This window comes from Xyrauchen texanus, chromosome 6 (assembly GCF_025860055.1).
Source record: "Xyrauchen texanus isolate HMW12.3.18 chromosome 6, RBS_HiC_50CHRs, whole genome shotgun sequence".
Taxonomy (NCBI): domain Eukaryota; kingdom Metazoa; phylum Chordata; class Actinopteri; order Cypriniformes; family Catostomidae; genus Xyrauchen; species Xyrauchen texanus.
The window spans coordinates 6,867,696-6,891,312 of NC_068281.1; the positions used below are offsets into that span (position 1 = coordinate 6,867,696).

General features: G+C 37.7%; 1 protein-coding gene across 1 annotated transcript in view; it reads left to right on the forward strand.

Annotated features, from left to right (window-relative positions):
- Window positions 1–23,617, forward strand: part of LOC127645600 (glypican-5-like) — a 223,718-nt gene that overhangs the window by 130,042 nt on the left and 70,059 nt on the right. Inside the window, exon 6 of the mRNA XM_052129262.1 lies at window positions 8,900–9,020. Within this exon, the coding sequence (XP_051985222.1) occupies window positions 8,900–9,020 (121 nt within the window). The remainder of the gene's footprint in view (window positions 1–8,899; window positions 9,021–23,617) is intronic.

Below are 23,617 nucleotides of genomic sequence, written 5' to 3' on the forward strand. Positions count from 1 at the left end.
TCTTCTCTATATACACAACATCACTGGGACCCATCATTCAAGCACATGGGTTCTCTTACCACTGCTACTCCGATGACACAAAGCTCTACTTGTCTTTCCATCCCAACGATACCACAGTGACTGCACGAATCTCGGCCTGTTTGGCAGACATCTCGGCCTGGACGAAGGAACCCTACCTGCAACTTAACCCAGCGAAGACTCAATTTCACAGATCCCACATGATCATGTAGATTTACACTCTACAATATCAGGAAAATAAGACCCTTACTCTCTGAACATGCCACACAACTTCTTGTTCACTTATCATAACTAGACTTGACTACTGTAATGCTCTCATTGCAGGCCTCCCTGCATGCGCAATTATTTGCGTTGCAAATTATCCAGAATGCAGCTGCACGTCTGGTCTTTAATTAACCAAAGAGAGTGCATTTTACACCACTCCTTGTCTCTCTTCACTGGCTGCTGGTTGATGCATGTATTAAATTCAAGGCTCTGATACTGGCATACAGAACATTCTCTGGGTCTGCTCCAGCATACCTAAAATAATTTCTGCAGAGCTATGTTCTCACCAGAAGCTTGCGGTTGGCTAATGAGCGGTGCCTTGTTGTACTAACACAAAGGGGCACCAAAACACTTTCTCAGACTTTTGGTTTCACTGTACCATGTTGGTGGAATGATCTTCCAAGCTCCATCCGTGAAGCAGACTCACTCACTTAAAAAAAATGACAAAAACACATCTTTTCCATGAGCACTTAACAACTCACTCATAAGAATTTTTTTTTTGTAAATGTAACTATCCTTTTAAAACATTAAACATTTTTACAATCATTTGTTTCTCTGAAAAACAGGGCCTAAACTGCAACAGTTTCTGTAGACTTCTAGAGTTCAATACAAGTTAAACTCAATCAACAGCATTTGTGGGATAATGTTGATTACCACAAACAATAATTTTGACTTGCCCCTCCATTTCTTTGAAAAAAAGCAAAACTATGTGAGGCACTTACAATGGATTTAAACACTTACAATGGATTTAAACAACTTTACAGCTCAAATAATACATACAGTAAGTTTTAACAGAAGAATTAATATAATTTATTAATTAATTTATAATTTCACCAAAATAATCTTCAAGTCTTCAAGTTTCTGATTTACACCCTCTAATAATTTGCCCTATTCACTTCCATTGTAAGTGCCTCACTGTAATCCCTTGCGTGCAAATGACAGAATAACCGTTGGTAAACCTTTGTGGTTAACCAAATATTACAAAAAGTTACAGTGCACATTCCTATTTAAAACTGCTTTTCTCACCATGTTGGACAAATACCTACCCTATTTTCACCTGAGGCAGAACACCTGTGTTTGTGCATTTTCTTGAAAAAATATGACATGGGAAAAAAGATTAATTTTCTAAGTTAAGTGCTGTTGAATTGCATATTGACACATGGCATTGTGTTTAGAAAATCAGTTTGGCCTGTCATCTTTGTTGAGAGATCTTTGATTGGCATGTGACTCCCTGGACTGATGATGTCATTATAGAACCTGTTAAGACTCAAATCCACTAAGAAGTAAAAAAAACAGGCAAGGCTGGGATCAATCAACAGCTCCATAACAGTCACTATACTGGTGGAATTTGTCTGCCTGTCTGCCTGCCTGCCTGTCTGTCTGTCTGTCTGTCTGTCTGTCTGTCTGTCTGTCTGTCTATCTATCTATCTGTCTGTCTATCGTCTGTCTGTCGTTTGATCTATCCATCTATCTGTCTGTCTATCTGTCTGTCTGTCTGTCTGTCTGTCTGTCTGTCTATCTATCTGTCTGTCATTTGATCTATCTGTCTGTCTGTCTGTATTTCTGTCTGTCTGTCATTTGATCGATCTATCTGTCTGTCTGTCTATCTATCTATCTGTCTGTCGTTTGAGCTATCTGTCTGTCTGTCTATCTATCTATCTATCTGTCTGTCTGTCATTTGATCTATCTATCTGTCTGTCTTTCTGTCCGTCTGTCGTTTGATCTATCTATCTATCTGTCTGTCTGTCTGTCTGTCTGTCTATCTATCTATCTATCTATCTATCTATCTATCTATCTATCTGTCTGTCATTTGATCTATCTGTCTATCTGTCTGTCTATCTATCTGTCTATCTGTCTGTCTGTCTGTCTGTCTGTCTGTCTGTCTGTCTGTCTGTCTATCTATCTATCTATCTATCTATCTATCTATCTATCTATCTATCTATCTATCTATCTATCTATCTATCTATCTATCTATCAGACATCTCAGAGATCTATGTGTGTTGGTAGGCTATACTACCTGACAGATAGGTTATGACCCTTTATTCTGGTCATAAGATTTGGGATTCAAATTTGGGACACTTTCTTGAGCTCGAATCTTCTGCAGGTTAGCCAGAGTGGCTAACCCTCCACAGCATCTGATTGCTGGTTTCTCTCTGGTGTGTCCTCATGCAGGACGGCTGCCATTGTCTCTATGTTTTGTGAAAGACGTGTGTACGACAATAGAGCTCTCCATGCCATAGGCATCTGAAGAGCATATTCTAAGAAAATTAGAGAACACGGAGCTAGTAATTTTACATGTCTGTGTCACGACTCTCTGCCAGTTTATTGCATGCCGAACCTGTAATTCATCTAAATCAGATTTGCACATTCTAGTGGTTGTCGTTCACTCTCTGCCGCCCCATTAATTACAGAGCAGCTCTACTGTTTGCAATCTGAGATCTCATTTATAGTTTTCACTGTTTCTCTCTCGCTGTCACACTGTCACATTGAAACATTTTTTGAATTACTTTCTTTTTAAAGGTGTAGTTCAGCTAAAATTTTAAAATGCTGTCATCATTATTCAACCTCATGCTTTATGACATTCCATGTTGCAAAAAAAGAACTTAAGCAGAATATTAGTCTTTTATTCAATGACAATTTTGCCCTTGCAAAGAATATAATTCTTTTTCCTTTCAAATGCTTCAAAACCAAATATTCTTACAGTAGCTTTCATGCTTTCAATGCTCAACTAGAAAATGATTGGTTCCAAGGCTGTCGGAGGAAACTGTCTTTGTATGCTTATGGGGTGTTTGCTGTGCTGAATTGCTTCATGCTGGGAATCAGACAGCATCTTGTCAGAGATGCTTGTTTATTGATTTATTGCAGTTTAATGTGAAATGGTGTACTGTTTGCAGCTATATATCTTAACTCATGGCGGTCTGATCATATAATATGTCAAGAAAGAGAGATCACAATAAATATAAAGGTTGATGTCATTTCCAGGTCAATTGCCACATTGGAAATGGAAAATGAAGTCCAACCCATTGCATTGTTGGATACAGTATTCCACTCACTAATCGTTTAGAAAAATATAGGAGGTGAAGTATTTTTGCACAGTATGCATACTAAATAAAATGATGAATAGGATGGTAGAATGCCATTTCAAACACAAGATTTCTTTTCAGACTGTTTAATTACAAATATATGTGCGATGTATATTTATGCTTATTAGAGTGTGGTGTCGTTCTTCTTTTGGAATTTATTGAAATGAATTCCTATTGGAATTTATTCTCAGTTGAGTCTCTACTGTTGAGCGCTAATACAAACATAGTTGCTGCCTATGTGGAGTGTTCCAAATCAGTCGTTTATGAGGTTCCATTTCTGTTAGGATGCTGCCATAGAAGGGAGCTGCCTAAATAGGCAGAGGACAACAAGGCAGCTCATTACATTTTGGAACAGTGCCAGTGTGTGTGCTTAGTAAAAAAGATCCTTACTCTTCTAACTCTCTCCTCTTTGTCACGCCCAGGGATTATAGGCTTTCTTGGTACACCATCATTTGAAATCTTTGTGTGAGAGAGAGAGAGAGAGAGAGAGAGAGAGAGAGAGAGAGTATGTTGAGAGTAAATGAAAGCAGCACAATATTTACAAAATTTGTTCATCATTTACTAAGCCTTATGTTGTTCCAAACCCATATGACTTTCTTTCTGATATGGAATACAAAAGGAGATTTTAGGCAGAATGTTAGCCTCAGTCACCACTCACTTTCTTTGCCACTTTTTTGTATTCAATGAAAGTGAATGGGGACAGAGGTTAACATACTGCCTAACACCTGCTTTTGTGTTCCACAGAAGACAAAAGAAACAACATGAGGGTGACAGAATTTTTATTTTCGGGTGAACTACAGTACGCTGTTAAGATTTTTGTTTCTGAGCGTGTTTAATAGATGATTCCAGACATATTTATTGTGAGCTTGTTCATCAATCTATGCATTCCAGATCCAGCAGACAGATCTTTTGATCTTTTTTCATACCAAACTTTTATCAATGTCTAGACTCTAGAGCTTTTGATGCAGTTTCTCTTTCATTTTCAAAAATAAAGAATGAAGTCTGATCACAGAAGGATTATAACAAATAATTTTTAGGAATCAGCTTTGAAATATAAAGTTCAGTGATAGATTTTACAGTGGTATTTTCCCTGTAGTAAAAATGTCATGCTAGTAGTTTTGGACATAAGCATCTGCTAAAAGAATAAACCTGATCGTATAAAAATTATGTGATTGAAACTACATTTTTGCTAAATTATATTTCATGGCTTTTTACATGTATCACAGCAGTTCCGAAGTGAAATGTCAAATGAGTGGCACTAAAAGCAAGTACAATTTTCTCCTAAACAGATGAGTTTTTTTTTTTTTTTAAAGCTAATGCTCTTTTGAGTTTTAAATGAACAAAACTTCACAAACAAAAATGTTGTACTTGCTGGCTTCGATTATTGGGGAGGGGTTTACCCCCCCATTCCCCTTGAAAACTACACCCCTGCTTCTGTGACACCTCCAGTTCACGTGTCGACTTGCATGACCTTCAGGACTCGCACCCAGTGGTTGGTGATGCAATACAAGCGTTAAAATGTATCACCATACAAGTCATGCACTGTAGTAAAAGTGATGTCATAAAATAGCATTATGTGAGAAATAAGGCAATGGCAATTGTTTTAAATGAAAGCGCAGCGTAGTTCTAGCGGGAAGACTAGCAGCTGTACATCATCACATCATTAGCTGGATAATTCCCAGCCAATCGCATGTAAGCCATTGCTTTATAAGTCTGCTCACAATCCATCACATTGCTGCTTCAGTGTGCTAACACTGCAACCTCCACCACCCCACCACCACCAGTTGAGCCCTGTCCCGACGGGGTAGGCTCTTCACCCCTGCCTCCTATCTCCGGCAGGACATGACGGTTCAGGGTACAACACCTTTGGACCGCCGGACGGAGCCTACGCCAAAGTGAGAGACATTACTTTCTGTTTTACATCTATCAAATAATTGGCATCTTAAACTTCACTCAAGCCTGCGTGTCTTCCCGATAGAACTGATGATCTACTCGTCATTTATGTGAAAGGGAATAAAAGTCATTGTGTTGCACCTCTCGTGTTCATTTATCCAGGAAACTGTTGTGATGCGTCAGCAAGCCATGTAAAACAAAAAACAATTTGGTATATTAACGTGTTTAAATGAGACCAAGTTGGAGCAAACCTAAATGGTTTGGGAAATTATTTTAGAATGTGTCTAGATCAGGAGATTTCTGGTCTTTCTGTGTAGTTTAAAAAACCCAATTGAGCGTGACATCTTTAGTTTTACAGTGTTGAGAGAATTTTCCTAAATACATCAAAGGATGTATGTTGCTCTGAATCACTGTGTGCTAGTTTATGTGAACATAAACCCATAAACAACTCAAAATACACTTACTGGTTACAGTCACTGCCTCACATACATCCATACACATTCTGTTAGTGTTTGTGCGTTCTCATCACATCATACAATTAGTAGATAAATAATGTATTTTATAGTGTGTGGGTGGAATATGCATGGTTTCAGAAATAATATGGGAAAGTATGTATAACAGCTTAATAATGAGAGAGATGGAACAGGTGTAGTGTACTTAGACTTTGGTTGTTTGTAACTTCGCTGAGCACAGAACATTCCTTTACATACTGATCATTCTTTTTTCTACACTGTATAAAGAGAAATTGTGCAGATTTTACCTCAAAAAGCTATTTCTATCAGATCGGACCCTTAAAAATGACACTGACATAATCAAATTTATGCATGTTGATTTTTTGATTCACCCAAAAATAAAATTCTTTATTTACTCACCCTCATGTTGTTCCAACCCTGTATGACTTTCTTTCCGTTATGGGAAACAAATTGAGATGTCAGGCAGAATGTCTAGCCTCAGTCACCCTTCATTTTCATTGCATGGAAAAATGATGCAATACAAATTCATGGTTTCCACAGCTAACATTTAGTCCCTAATATTCTGCCTAACATGCTTCAGTTATGCAGAATAAGTAGGCCTAATCATCAAACTCATTTGAGACTCATTTAAATTGAGGATGTAGTTTAGTTGAATGTAATGGGTTAAAGGGATAGTTCACCCAAAAATGTAAATTCTCTCATCATTTACTCACCCTCATGCTATCCCAGATGTGCATGACTTTCTTTCATCTGCTGAACTCAAATGGAGATTTTTAGAAGAATTTCTCAGCTCTTTTGGTCCATACAATGCAAGTGAATGGGTGCCAAAATTTTGAAGCTCCAAAAATCACATAAGTCATCATAAAAGTAATCCATAAGACTCCAGTGGTTAAATCCATATCTTCAGAAGCTATATGATATGTGTGGTGAGAAACAGAACAATATTTAAGTCCTTTTGTACTCTAAATTATCCTCCCTGCTCAGTCAATTTCCACTTTAACATTCTTCTTCTTGTTTTTGGTGATTAAAATTCTTCATGCATATCACCCCCTACTGGGCAGGGAGAAGAATTTCTTGCAAATAACTAACTTTAAACTTATTGATCTGTTTGTCACCCACACCTATCATATTACTTCTGAAGATTTGGATTAAAACACTGGAGTTTATGTGATTTTTGCAGTGTCAACATTTTTACACCCTTTCACTTGCATTGTATGGACCTACAGAGCAGAAATATTCTTCTAAAAATCACGATTTGTGTTCTGCAGAATAAAGAAAGTCATACACATTTAGGATGGCATGAGTAAATGACAACATTTTCATTTTTGGGTGAACTATCCCTTTAACACTGAGATTGTGAATTTATCCAGGGGTTGTGTTTGGAGAGCAGGCTGAGGGATAAACGGAAGAAGTGCTGATTAGGCAGACACACCTATTCCTGGCTTGTACACCTCTGGTGAGCAACAGCTAGAGCACTAACGAGGTGTCCATTCAGGAACTGCAGTGTAGACAAGCCTAAGGGGCGAATGGATGAGTAGAAAGGAGATATAAGGACAAGGGCAGAGAGGAAAGTGCTAAATCTCTAAAATGTGCTTCAAGTGGTTACATCTAAATTAACTCTTTTTATTTTCTCTTTCTCACACTTTTTATCTGGTGTCATTCATTTGTCATTTTTTTTCCCAATTGCATCCTTTTCTTTAGCACTGTCTCGGTGTAATTCAGTACTGGCTTTGACTTTTTGCAATTACATAGCTCTTATTTTCTCTCTCACCCTGCTCTTGTAGTATATGAGTAGTTCTGACACATTTTTCTGTGGCCTCTTACAGGACTCTAATTAGCCTCACATTTAACCCTCAGTTACACCCTTTATTATTCCAAAGGAGTTGTTTCTCACCCACTGGCTCATCAATACTCTCTGATACAACCAACTAACACCTCCCCTCCCCTTCCACAGCACACAAGGCAGCAATTAGACTTTATAATGTATCTTTTCTGTCAGGGGATCCCAAGTCAGAGCCATATTGATCTCGTAGACAGTCACAATGGAATGCTGTCCATGTCATGGTTAAGCCAAGCAGAGGATTGAAGATGTAAGCTTTCAAGAGACCTCAAAACCAAGGTCGATTTTTGAAGGGTTCAATTTGTTTTTTAATTTCTCACACAAATGCACACACACTCAATGTTCATTTTACTTCTACATATGACAGAATTGTAATTGTCTTTCAATGCCAAGTTGTTCTTTTCTTAATTAGATGCCCTCAAGGATTTACTGAAATGCCCCATATATATAAAAGAAAATCCTCATTGTGATTTTTTTTTGTGTTAACATTTGATATATTTATTAATTTTACATTAGGCCTGTTTAGTTGTGTGTTTTTTTTTTTTTTGTAGACACTCAAGTGACATGTAAAGTTTTGTTGAATGTGTAGTTAATGTGAAGTGGTATTTGATTTTTAAGTGTTTAAAAAAAAAGATAAAACAGTTGTGAAAACACTAAACATGAAGAAAAGTTGAAACAGTGAGCTCTTTTGCATACAAACATGCTGATTACTCATAAAAAGTAATGGGCAAAAATCAACCTATGTCAATTGGTTCATTCTTATAGGGATAGTTCACCCAAAAATGAAAATTCTCTTATCAGTTACTCAGTTAGGTGTGGGTGAGAAACAGTTCCAAATTGAATTCATTTTTTACTCTAAATCTCCACTTTCACTTTTACATCTGAAAGTGAAAGTTAAAGTGGAGATTTAGAGTAACAATTTTTTTTTTTTTTTTTTATCTGTTTCACACAATCACCTATTATGTCACTTCTGAAGATATGGATTTAACCACTGGTGCCATATGGATTAGTTTCCTTTATGTGATTTTTGGAGCTACAAAGGTCTGATCACCATTCACTTCCATTGTATGGACCTACAGAGCTGAGATTTTCTTCTAAAAACAATTTGTTGTGTTATGCTGTAGCAAGAAAGTCATACACATCTGGAATGGCATAAGGATGAGAAAATTATGAGTGAATTTTCATTTTTGGGTGAACTATACCTTTAAGCCATTTATAACCTTACACTGATAAAGGAAAACTGTTTAATGTGTCAATATCAAGGGTAAAACATGGTCCTTTATTAAAAAGTTACTTACTGACTTTGTTTCTGTATTTGTCTCTCTCAGATATGAAGCAAGGGTGGTGGGCAATGGAGTCCATGCTCAAAGGCAGAATCCAGAAGTAAGGGTCAGAGGTGCTGAACCTGTGTTTATGGAGATCAAAGACAGACTCGAGCAGTTCAACCAGGTAGGGAATACCATAATCTGGTTACATTACCACACATATCGGACACATTTTAAGAAGACAATGTTCTCTAGGAATTGCTACACTTGTTTCACTAATTGATTAATTTATATACAGATGTGCCGTTCCTAAGATACCAGCACTATTTAACAGACTCCAGTTTGGGAGATTACTGTACAGTCACATAAGCCTTTTCCACACCAAATTAGAAATCAGTCAGCTGCGTCGGATGTTCATAGAGCTTTGGAATGAGGGTTTATATTCATTTTCTGGTCACGCTCAGCTAAACTCTTTAATCTGCTCACAGTTTCCAGAGAGTCATTTCACATTTTACAAATGCTCTCTTGCATTTAAAAGTAAACATTGAAAAATCTAAGGTGTTTAAAGTATGTGACTATGGATTTCAATGGGTTGAGTTTTAAATGTAAAATTAAAATATATTATTTGGCTGTGTCTTTTGGGGAGCAAGTTGCTGTCAATGGCCTTGATAGATCCTCTGGTGATGGAGATATGATGCTATGGTAATACTGAAAATGTAGACACTGCTTTGATGGTACATTTTTACCTTTGAAGTACCTTACAGAATAATTGTAATACAAGCTGTTGGCAGTCTTTAAGAAATGTGCACTCTTTAGAAACTTTCCGTTGACTGAATTGGTGAAACATTTGCAAAGATAACAGGCAAATAGCTCTTTTCAGAAGTAAATTCAACAGCTCATCAATGCGATCCTGATGATCTGTACAATAAACTGACAGCTGAAACTTCAGTCAATTTAACAACACCTATTACAGAGTTTGTGAGATGTTTTACAGCTTTAGCTGAGAGTGAAGGAAGTTTCACAGTGTTCACATGTGGAAATAAGGCTGACTTTAATGGAAAGAAATGGAAAAGAAGAGGACAGACAGGGCTGCTGATTAAATCAGTGCAGACTGACCCAGCTGAGCTATCATCAGACTACCATGTGAACCAGTGATGTCAGTAAACAAGTGTGAGACAATTATAGTCTAACACACACACACGCAAAATGCACAACACATGTCCTAACCAGGCGTGACACAGCAAGTTTCCAGTGTCATATACAGTGCAAATTTATAGCTACTTTATCAGGATTTTGGACCAATTCTGTCTGTCTGTCCGTCTGTCATCCATATCACCCAGCCCTACTATAGAACGTAGATAGATACACGGACAGATAGTCAGGTAGATAGACAGACGTCCGTCCGTCCATCCGTCTGTCTATCTACCTGTCTATCTGTCCGTGTATCTATCTACCTGTCTATCTACCTGTCTATCTGTCCGTGTATCTATCTATCTACCTGTCTATCTACCTGCCTATCTACCTGTCCGTGTATCTATCTACCTTTCTATCTGTCTGTGTATCTATCTATCTACCTGTCTATCTACCTGACTATCTGTCCGTGTATCTATCTACCTGTCTATCTGTCAGTGTATCTATCTATCTACCTGTCTATCTACCTGACTATCTGTCCGTGTAACTATCTAGCTGTCTATCTGTCCGTGTATCTATCTACCTGCCTATCTGTCCGTGTATCTATCTACCTGTCTATCTACCTGACTATCTGTCCGTGTATCTATCTATCTACCTGTCTATCTACCTGACTATCTGTCCGTGTATCTATCTATCTACCTGTCTATCTACCTGACTGTCTGTCCGTGTATCTATCTATCTATCTATCTACCTGTCTATCTACCTGACTATATGTCTGTGTATCTATCTATCTACCTGTCTATCTACCTGTCTATCTGTCTGTGTATCTATCTATCTACCTGACTATCTGTCCGTGTATCTATCTATGTGCTATAGTAGGGCTGGGTTATATGTTAAAAAAGATTTTATCGATAATCTCCTTAAAAATATAGCGATATACGATTGTATCGTCAAGCCCCCTTGCCGAGGTTTAGTGAAAATGTTTGCTTTATTCATTTTGCTTTAAAAATGTTATTATTTTATTGAAACACGCAAACACAAACAAAAGACATTTCTAAATTCAAAATGGCACTTTAAACTCAACAAAAAAAACAATTAAAATAACAAAGTGATCAAAAAAATCTTATTTAACCACCTCCCCAAATCAAAACTTTTACCGTCTCCAGTTTGCAATCACGCAAGTGTCTGACAACGACAACAGGTGGAAAATTACTAATAGCCTACTGATTAAGAACTAAAGACAATTATAAATGTAAATATAATAATAATCATCATAATAAAGCCTAATAAATTCCCCACATAATACTGCCAAATGTGTGTTCTTATCGAATTTGTGTTTGTATTGTGTTTTGGTAATATAGTTATTGCTACCTAAAGGAAATAAAATAGAACTACATTTTAGGTTCAAGGGGAACGTGTCTTTTACTATTTTATGATTTAAACACTTTTGTCTTTGTTTCTTTAATATAAAGAAATATATTTCTGAACCGCGAACTGGTCCGTGGATATAATCCGATAACATTGTCCTATCGCCTAGCCCTATTCTATAGTTTTATCTGTTGTTCTATTGTTCTGTCTATCGTTTTATCTATCTATTATTCTATCTTTCATTCTATCTGCCTATTTTTCTGTCTTTCATCAGTTTTGTTTATTATTCTATTGTTCTATCTATCTGTAAATTTTTTGTTATATCTGTCATTTTTTGTTGAGCTGTGTGTCTGTCTATATATAATTGGTATTGTCTGTCTGTCTTTCTGTCAGACAGATCATAAAGACGATTATTTCTCTCTTTCAAATTGACCGTTTCACCCTGATACAGTTAGGAATTTCTTTATCCTAGATGGTGAAGTATTTTTTCAGTAGAAATATTTGATTTCCTTTTCAGATTATGAACACTAAAAAAGGCCAGAGGAATTTGTGTTCTATGTCACAATCACAGTGCATGAGAAACATAATGGAAATATTGATCCTGTAGATTGTAGGATATTCTTGAATGGGGAAATATGTTTAAAAAAACAAAGAGAGAAAAAGAGAGAAAACAGAGTGATACAGAAGAGATTGAATTGAAAGGAGCAGAGGTTTAGAAAACAGTGAAATTTAGATGGCATTGGTTCTTTGTAAAGTGGTGTTTTTGTGATGCTAATAGCAGGCAGCACACTGAAAGACTCCCGGAATAAAAGCGGATTTTCCCTGAATCCCTTGACGATCTTTGAGGCAACAGTCTGTCCAGCTTTCTTTCTTTCTTTCTTTCTTTCTTTCTTTCTGTCTCTCTTTACCTGTCTGTTAGTGAATGACACCAGTGAAGTGCTGTTTAGTAACACCTCTCACTATGGTAACTCAGTTGTGCAAATTATTTTTGTTTGACCTTTCTGCACTCAATGCTGAAGTGTTTAACAGTGTTTGTGTTTGCTGAGTCACAATGTGTAAGAGCAAACTGCTCCGTGAAAACAAAGCAAACTAAACTCACAGCACCTCACGAGATGGTTGGAAATCATTTGCAGCATTCTCATAGACAACATTATTCTTGCAAACAGTTTTCAGATGAATGAAACAGAGACAAATGCAGGCTTTTCGTCTGTCTGTTCTTAAAAATATAATAAATGTTTCTTCAAGTGTCACATTTGAAGTGTGGCATGTGCTATTTCACATCCTGGGTGCTTGCAAAAAATAAAGAATATTCATAAAATCCCTCTTAGAAAATGCTCTTAACAGCTAAGATCAATAGTTATTAGGAAACTAGACCCAGAACTAAATGCATGTGCATATCTTGGAGAAGCGATTTCATTGCACTTGTGAATAGCAGAGCTTACTGCGCACAAATCAGACGCGCATCAGCTGCTTTTGTTGTCTGTTCTTCAATATAAAATCACTATTCGTCAAACACACGACTTTGTTCTTAATGTCTTGTGATATATCACTCCGAGAAGTCTTACAGGTCGCCTTCCAGAGTAGCTGTTACATCAGCAAAATACTCCACATGAAATATCTGCATTTGGCATGTGTTCATTTCAAACCTTGTTCACCAGGAGTAGGCTGTACGACAAATTCAGGAGAAAGGAAATCAAAATAGTGTCTATGACTTCAAGCTTGGCAATTGCACCCACTCTTTCTGCAGGAAAATTATTTCTAGAAAGTTTTAAACGATCATGTGTTGGTGAATGGTGAGACACCCGCCGAGCCACTTGATATTTAAAAAAGAGCTATGAAAGGCTCGTAACATGCTCGTAATGAAGCTACATTTAGATAGGGAGAAAAAAGCGTTAACGTGTCCAGCCACAAACCTGCCTTAGAGGAAACATCTGAGGTTTACTTATCACAGTTTATGCGGCACCTTATGTCTATAGCAGGGAGAGAAAAGGAATGCACAGGGAGCGGGAATAAAGTGCGGTGGTAGAGAAAAATATTAATTAGCATGGTTTGAACAGCTCCATAGTTTTGACAAGTTGCTCACTTAAACTCTAGAGTAAGAGTACAGTAAGATGGAGCAACCATTGTCATTATATCTCGCAGTCTACTAGTTGGTGACCGCTACTATATGGGCTCTAATTCCTTAAGTGCACTATGCGCTATGGCCGTGCACAATGTCTAATCCAATTTTTGTGTGAATGCTAATTCTAAATGCAATTTTTGGAGCCAGCGCAAAGCGCAAATGGCCGTGGGTGGGAGTGTTTGTGCTATTGTGGGTGTATGCACGCAAACTGTGGGTGTATGCAAGCAAACTGTGGGTGTATTGAATGGTACTGAAGTGGCGCAAAGCACAATTAGCTGTTTTCCTGAGAAGTAGGTTGTTGCGCTAAGAGGTTTCAATACAATATCTTAACTTAGCGCAAAGTTCAAATTCAGTTCCTGTATTTGCAGTTTGGAGATTCCACCAGCAGGTGGTAATAAAGTTCATGTCCAAATTCTGAAAGTGCAGAACATCAAATAATGTCCATGACTATTGCAATTTTTGCATTGCGTGGGCAATTTCACCAAACCTACTTGTGCCTAGACTTAGGGCATGCTTGCACGAAAATAACAAAATTTCATGGCCTTGCCCACTGACTTTGCACTTATGATTTATGGCATAATCCTGTGCTTAACGCTAGCACTCTTAAAATAGGGCCCTATGTGTGTAACTTATTCAACTCTTGTTTTTCGTGCAGTAAGGTAATTGCAGAACGGATGTGTAGCCTATATAAAGAATTTGCATTTGCTCCACACATTTTTTTTTTAATGTAAAATATATTTATTGAAATGTAGAATCGCAATTACAACCATAGGCACAACTGATAGTTCCAAAACTGAATATTCAATCGTCATATCCTCACCTTTATGATTTGTTCCATACCTGTATGACCAATTACTTTCATTGAATCTTTCTTCCATACAATGAAAAGAATGGTCACTAAGGCTGTTATTCTGCCTAAAATATCTCCTTTTTGTGTTCCACGGAAAAAAGAAAGTTGTCCAGGTTTGGAACAACGTAAGGGTCACAACGCATTGTCATCTTTCTTGACCATATATTTATTAAACACAACACACACGCATTTACACATAATCACACGACTGCATGTGAAAAAGAGCAGAAGAACATAAAAAATGGGATGAAATGTGAAATCTCCTCAGTGGATGTGAAACAGTCCAGTCATAGTGTGCTGTCTGTACTTCAGATCGCCGGGGGCCGCCCGTCCTATTAAAGCTCAATAAATACATCTAATTCCTTGTAAATATCCTTGACTGGAATCTGGAGGTCAGGCCAATGGCACAGCTGCTTTTGGGTGTGGAGACACAATAGCATCTCTGTGCTCAGGGTGTGTGTTTGTGTGTTTTTAGACACACGCGCGCGCGCGCGCACACACACACACACACACACACACACACACACACACACACACACACACACACATGTTGTGTTTCCATGTTTTATGGGGACTTTCCATAGACATAATGGTTTTTATACTGTACAAACTTTATATTCTATCCCCTAAACCTAACCCTACCCCTGAACCTAACCCTCACAGAAAACTTTCTGCATTTTCAAAAAACATAATTTAGTATGATTTATAAGCTGTTTTCCTCATGGGGACCGACAAAATGTCCCCACAAGGTCAAAATTTCGGGTTTTACTATCCTTATGGGGACATTTGGTCCCCACAAAGTGATAAATACACGCACACACACACACACACACACACACACACACACACACACACACACACACACACACACACAGAAACACACACTTGTATATCTGCCCAGATTCAGGAAATTCATGTTCTACTTATACATATGTAATAAACAAAATGCAAAATGAGGATTCAGTAATGATGGGGATGAAATTTGGAATGGTGCGTACAGCTATCCCTTCAATGTGCGCCACCCCGACGACTTTAGCTATTGTGCACTGTCTCCGTGTCCGCTGTATCCGCGTCTCCTGCTGAATGCATTTAGATGTGCTCTAGAATATGGAATAGCCTTTCTGTGAACATTTTTTAAATAAACGGTAAATTTGAAATAGGATGAAAATTATCAAAATTAGTAGGATCTACCCCTGTTTTTTTGAGTATTGGGGTAATTGAAGCAGTTTTGAATGATATAGGAACCAAGCCAGAGGACATTGAAGAATGAACAATCTCAGTGATCAAAGAAGACAGAGAAGGTAAACAGGCTTTTACTAAATATGTTGGAAGAGGATAACGCTGACAGGTGGCGGGTTTGAATTTCCGAATAATAGAGGATATTTCATCAACAGTTGGAATTTTAAAGATAGAAAATGCAGAAAGAGGTAGTTTGAAGGGCCACAACCATCATTATTTAAAAGTATTTGCTTGTAAATATTTTAAATGTTGATATTAAAATAATCTAAAAGTGTTACATACAGTAGTAGAATACATATGTGATGGTAGAGACTCGGGTGACTTTAGTATATTGTTTACAGTGGTGTAGTGGTAAAAAAAGAGGTGGGTAAACTATAAATTCTGGTGGACCACGACGTGGTCACCCGGTAAGGTGGGCCACTGCCTACCGGTGTATGTGTATCCTGATGACATCGCTATAGGCTATCATTTGATGGTACTACCAAGGGTATCACTGGTTGTTCCCTCATCATAGGTCACACAATCACTACTCAATTCATACATTAATCTAAGTTCTTGTTAAAGAGACCCAAGAAGGAATAATATGGTTGAAATCTATAAAGTTTACTAAATGACAAAACAGAGAGAACAAAAATATTTAAGAGAGATAGAGAGGGAGGCTTATATCCAGGGCTTCCGATGCAATGCACTTGTACATAATGATTAGGGATTTGGGATTATTTTCATAGTCGATTAATCTGTTGAATATTTTCTCAATTAATCAATTAGTTGTTTGGTCTATAATATGTCAGAACAATGTGGATCAGTGTTTCCCAAAAGCCCAGGAGGATGACGTCCTCAAATGTCTCGTTTTGTCCACAACTCAAAGATATTCAGTTTACTGTCACAGAGGAGAGAAGACACTAGAACATATTCACATTTAACAAGCTGGAATCAAAGAATTTTTGCACTGTCAGTTATTACTTATTAGCCAGCATGCAAGGAGCCTAGCTAATAAGGAGAGCTAAGTTATTGTTAGAATACAGCTGGATTTTTGAGGTCAGCAGCACGCTGTATATAGCTGGTAGTAGTCAATATCGATGCACGCGCATGGGAAACACTGGCAGCAGCGCATTATGAAAGACTTCGTCTTAGGTTTAACAACCTATGAAACTAATAATGAACAATATGAAACTAAAACGACATAAGCTTAATTTAAAATGGCTTAGGAACTATCGATTTAGAGGTGGATAAACGCAATTTAGAGGTGGATAAACCCACTTTGGAGGTGGGTAAACGCTATTTCCGAATTTTGGGAGGTGCGTAAACGGCGTTTACGTGCGTTTAGCCTCCACTACATCCCTGATTGTTTACAATGGAAAAAAGAGTTCTAGTGGTCCCTTCACCTGTCCTAATTAGATTAGTATAAAATTCAGATTTCACTTTAGAGAAAGCCTCTTTATAATATTGCATATGATGAGCATTCAATTCTTTCAATGCAAAACGTCTAAGATCTCATGAAGTCCGTCATCCACAGTCGATAAATCAACTTTGCTAGAGAAGGTGGCTAGTTCATCAGCGAAGACAGATATATCAATAGTCTTGATATAGCGAAATGTGACGGATCGACATAAGTTTATCTTAAATACTGTAAGGTGGGCAACAGATGATCAGATATGGACACATCTGAGACAGTACAGTTATGAGGAGTTATACCAGAACAACAGATAAGGTCAAGAAAGTGCCCTTTGGAGTGGGTAGGAGTGATGGCATATTGCTGTATACCAAAACTACCTAGACAAGATAAATTCCCTTGTGCGTATACTACAAGTATTATCAATGTGAATGGAGTGGTGGTGGCGTAGTGGGCTAAAGCACATAACTGTTAATCAGAAGGTTGCTGGTTTGATCCCCACAGCCAACACCATTGTGTCCTTGAGCAAGGCACTTAACTCCAGGTTGCTCCGGGGGGATTGTCCCTGTAATAAGGGCTCTGTAAGTCACTTTGGATAAAAGCATCTGCCAAATGCATAAATGTGAATGTAAAATGTTAAAATCACTCAACAAAATCACATTGGGAGACATAGACATAAGAGGGTTAAATACTCAGAAAAGTAATTAAATTATTATAAAAAATTGGCCTCATTCACTTTCATTATAAGTGCCTCACTGTAACCTTGATTTTTGAATGTTTAAAAGAAAAGCAGGGACGATACAAAAATATTGTGCTTTTTGTGCTCATCAATAGTATGCCTCATGTTTTTAATTGCCTGAACATGTGTATTTTCTCTATTATATGTAGTGCATTCTAGTTTAACACCATGGAAATCTAGGCCCGCGGACGGGCCCTTAAATGTACAAAATAAAAGTATGCGATAAACAAAACAGCTGTGTGTTACATTGGTACACATGCCACATATCTTTGGAAAGCTACATTTCTTGATTTTCTATTGATATAAACCATTTTAAGATACAATCACAACAGCAGGTACAATCTATATCTTTGTCAGACCACCAACATATAAACAACCAATAACAAAATTTAGGCAACTCACCTATGATGCCTCATAGTTGTACACTGAGCCATAACTTCCCGACAAAAACGGTGTTGTTTCATTGTCAAATGTCCAAATGATCAAATCAAGTAAAATGTTTAGTCCAAATCACAGTATTACATCAATAAATATCCACACAGACTCTTGTTGCATCATTTCAAAGCACCTGGCAGCTGTGCCTAATCTTTCACATATTACCGTAATAACTTCAGTTCAGATGTAAACATTTCCTATATCCGGTATCAAAATGGAAGCACGCACTCTGACCTTTCGATTGACACCTCATTTGACCCAATAGGAGCTTCCATGTCCTGTCCACAGCCTTCAATACCCAACCACCATCTGTGTCGAGTGTAAGGGCATACCCACTTTCCTTTGTTTACTGATCAAACCAATTACATTGAAGAGTGGAAATGACTGACGCATCGTATAGCCAATGAAATTCTGAAAACAGTGATATGCGGCTTTAGTGGAACTATTAGATGACGGCTCTGTTGTGTGTGTGCGCAAAGTTTCCTCGAGTTTACCCACTGCTGTGGCCTCAGCGGTAAATGCATGCAGAGCTGCTTTGGAACTGTTTACACATTTGGCGATTTAAATATGGTGAAACGGACTTGAAAAACAGGATTTTCACCCCAGGATGTGATATAAGAAGGCATTCATTGTCAAATGTCAAAATTCTGAGTTTGGAGATGAAATTTCTGAAAACAATACAGATGATTCAGAGGCAGATGGAGAGATGAGACACGGCTCTGGACAAGTAAGTGTTTTCTTGTGTTTATAACATATATTACTGTATATTCCGCATAAATAAGCTTTAGTTTGAATAATGAATACACATTTTGTAATTACCCTTTGTCCTGTGTTTCCTCAGTGAGTGTTTGAACCGTTTGTGCGTGTTTTTAGTTCATTGTTTGTTTCAGATCTATTGACATGCTATATAGATGTTTTGTATATTTACTGTAATATATATATATATATATATATATATATATATATATATATATATATATATATATATATATATAGTAAATAAATCAATAAATATAAGTTGAAAATAAGAATATATGTTGTGTTTGAGAGTCTATTTGTTACAATGCGGGGAGGTGGGGAGGTGTAGGGCCATCTATTTGTTACAGTGCTGAATTCATGGGGAGGTGTAGGCCCATCTCTTTGTTCCATAGTACACTGGCAAGTAAGTATACAGTATTTACAGTAAATATACATACAATAATACATTTTTACACACTCGAAAAGAAAAACTAATATATATATATATATATATATATATATATATATATAATACAGAAAAGATGGAAAAGTTGTGTCTAGCTTTGTAAATTACATTTATTTATTATCCCCCACTCAGCAAGCGGCCACATAAAGTGGAGCAGCAGGACAGCACCTCATCAAGAGAGGAGGGCTTTCAGAGAGACCCTTGCTGAGGAGCATGGCAGAGTTGGGGTCTCAATCCACAGCCAGACCCGTATCTCCTGCTCCACGAAGAGCACATCACAGGCTGTTGCACATCACCAAATCTTGCACAGCTGGTCGTCTGAAGTGCAGGCAGTGTCATGCAAAGACACCAGTGAAGTACTCTCCTGTGTTGTGCCTATGTGCTTTGTACACAAATGTGACTGCTACAATGACTGGCATGTTGCTAGAAACATGTACAATTTTATAATGGTTTGTAAATACTTTATGTAAAAATTAATGTAAATAGTTTTGTTGTGTATTTTTATATAAACAAATTGTCCACCATAGCACTAGTTTTGACTCTTTTATATGCACAACATTTAGTTTCAAGAAGGGAAAAGGCACTCTAATGTGTTTATGCATCAGTTACTCTGTGTCAGCAAAACTAATAGTGGATCTGGATATGGAATATGATAGCTCTAAGTGTCATCTTTCATTAGAGCCCACAATTATGACTGTACGTTGAAGCGTTCAAAAGTTGCAGCCTTTTTGTCCTAGGTTTCCAAAGTGACCTTTGGAGTATCCAAAAGGCACTTTGTAAAACGCCTGGGTGTACCCTTAGAAAAACATGTGTAAAATATTCATTTTTTTATGATATTGTTATAACATTTGAACCTGGACTAGGTAAGGATTCATGCTGTGATCCCATTGTGTTCTCAAGCTAATAGCTACAAGTTATAGTCATCTGCAGGCATCTGTATGCAAAAAAAATTTCAGGCGGAAAAAGAAAATTCTATTTCATTGTGTTCAAACTTCTATTACTCAAAATCAGTAGCACTTACAGTAATTCTGACTGCTGGAGAAAAAACTTCAGAGTGTCCCCTTTCAAATGTGACCAAAACCATGCATGTACTCCAAACGGTTCAAGAACAGCTTTAAATTTACTTTGGGTATGCCTTGATTAGGCGTTTTAGGCTAATTTTACAGGATTGGGAAGAGGTTAATGCATTAAGTTCCCATCTAAGCTTGATTTGTATATAAAATATTTGTTAAGACGTTCTTTCTCTATCATTTAATTATAAACAAGAGTCAAGCTACGGTGAATCACACAAAACGAGAAGCAGCTGCAATGCCAAAGTAGATAAATGCATTTATTGTGTTAAATCAAATGCTGTTAAATCCACTTAATCTTATAAATTATGTTAAATTTGGTAGCCCGAAAAATCGCACTTACACACACAATTGCCCCAGTAGGCTGCCTGAATGGGGTCAACTGCAGAGTTTGTTGATCATTTGCACTGGATAATCACTTGACCTGTAGTTTTCTGTGTTAAAGGTCCCTTCACTACTGGCAGGTATCAGGTGTATGTGTGTGTGTGACTGCACAGTAGTATTCTGTATCAAAGGCTAGTCTCCCTTGTCTGTGGCCTCAGGGAGAATAGAACGCACTGTTTGAAGTGGCTTGTGAATTCAGCTTTATAACGAGTTTACTGAAAACTTCCCACTGCACATCTGCTGCCCGACCCTCAACCGAGCACAGCCATGATTTCATTGTGGCCATATTATAAACAATGTCCCCTAACAGTCCAGTGAAGATAAAACAGATAGTTCAAGCAGATAGTGTTTAACAACAATCCATGATAAAACCACTTTAATGCTCTCTCATATCGTCCTATTTGTTTATGACTTTCTTTCTTCTGCAAAACATAAACAAAGATTTTTAAAATGATATTTCAGCTCTGTTGGTCCTCACAATGCAAGTGAATGGTGACCAAAACTTTGAAGGCACGAAAGGCAGTATAAAAGTGATCCACAAGACACCATTGGATAAATACATGCCGTCTGAAGTGCTATGATAGGTGTGGGTGAGAAACAGATTCATATTTAAGTCCTTTTTTAACTGTAAATATACACTTTCACTTTTTATTCTGTTGTGGAAGTGACTTTCACATTCAGCCACCTACTGGTTGGGGCTGGTCAAATGTGGCGATTTATAGTAAAAAGGACTTGAATATTGATCTGTTTCTCACGCACACCTATCATATCACTTCTGAAGATATGGATTTAACCACTGGAGTCTAATGGATTACTTTCATGCCACCTTTATGTCATTTTTCGGAGCTTCTAATTTCTGGTCACCATTCACTTGCATTCTATGGAAAAACATAGCTGAGATATTCTTCTATAAATCTGTATTTGTGCTCAACAGAAAAATAAAGTCATAAACATCTGGGATGGCATGAGGGTGAGAGCATTTTCATTTTTGGGTTATCTATCCCTTTAAGAAGCGTTATGATAGGTGTGTGTGAGAAACATATCAAAATGTAAGTTCTTTTTTTTTTTACAATAAATTCTCCTCCTTGACCAGTAGATGGCGATATGCATGAAGCATGCAAATGACCAAACACAAACGAAGAAGAATGTTTTTAAGAATGTTAAAGTAAAAATTGGAGATTGATAGTAAAAAAAAAAAAAAAAAGTTTACTAGATTAGTGGATATTTTCTCTTCAGGTTCACGGGTAGTGTAGTTCATCATATAATCGATGCATCAATAATGCAGACTGATGGTTTCGACAAGAGCGCACCATCGATTAACAACTTTGGAGCTCATGATAGGTCTGTCTTTAAAGGTTTTTAGTTTAGTTTAGTTACTTTATTATCCATTCAATTTCTCATAAAACTGAATTTTGTCTTTGACACTAGCATAAAAAGATCTCGAAAACTCATCCTGCACTGATTGTTGTACACCCATGAATGAGGTGTCAAATGGACTGGCTTAATGAGGAGAGGTTTGTTCGGGTGTATGATGTTTATAATGCTTATCATGTTGTGTGTATCAACATGCCTTAACCATGGACAAATCGATGCATGACCTGTAGTGCCTTTTGCTATATTTAATGCCTGTGTGATTTTAAATACTGCAAAAATCAGTAAGAGAAATCGGGCCCTGTCTCTTTACCTTTGCCTCACTCTGTGTTTAGTAAAGTCATGCACTTATATTCTGGACAATACGGTCACAAACCTTGCATCACGCAATCAGAACAAAACCTATGCTTCCAAAACAGGATGGATGACTAAACTTTAGTTCCCTCTCTCTCCTCTGTCTGTTCTCTCATTAATGTATCCCTCCTCACCTCTCTGATAAAGAGACAGACAGAAAGAGGAAGATAGACATTCCAAAATGAACGAGACAGATAGAAAGACAAAAAGTGAGACAGACTGACTTAGAAAGAACAGGCATTTGTCTTCTCCTCTCAAAATGCTGCAGACATGATACTGTATATACAAATAAATATGAATATACAAATGACGATAGAAAGTGAAAATGTGTATTCTACTTTAAACAAATTATAAATGGTAAAAATCACATGCTATATGTCCATATATGGCTGGACTGGGAAGATAAATCGGCCTGGGATTTTACATGGCAACTGGCCCAAAACTTGTTGCGCGGAGGGTGGGGTTGGGGGTTTGGGTTCGTTGTCCCTTTCTGCATATCGCGGTGCTGTTTTGTTGTCCGTTATGCATAACGCGGTGGCTCATTTTGGCTTATCGGGGCCCATTCGGCACATTTCACGGCCTACCCACCGGCCCGCTCGGTTCTCCCGATGGCCAGTCCGCCCCTGATCAGCCCCAAAGTACGTCGGCCCACCGGGAAAATGCCCGGTATTCAAGATTACCAGTCCAGCCCTGTTCATGTCCAACAGTATAGCGTTTGCTGGCCCACTAGTTATAAAAGGGCTCTGGTGACCGACAAACCTGTCCTTATAAAGTTTTATCATGTTAATTCACTGGCTGATGGACGATATTTCACAGCATTAATCCTCAGAGCTAAATGTGAAATCATGACTCCCTTACGGCTCTGTCCGGCAACCACGTCTTCTGTGTCCATGGAAAATATGACTGCGTTTGCCAGGCAGCCTGAAGTGTTTAAAATCCCTTTTCCTTAAAGAGAGGAGGTCAGTGACTTCAGCACTGTACCACGCCAGACGCCGGGCTCTGTTTGTTCTGGAGACGAAGGGCTCAGAGCGAAAGAATGTGAGAGGAAGAAAATGAAGTGAGGAAGGAGGAGAGGGCATTCACAGACCTTCTTTGGGCCTTTTAGCCACTCTGTCTTTCTC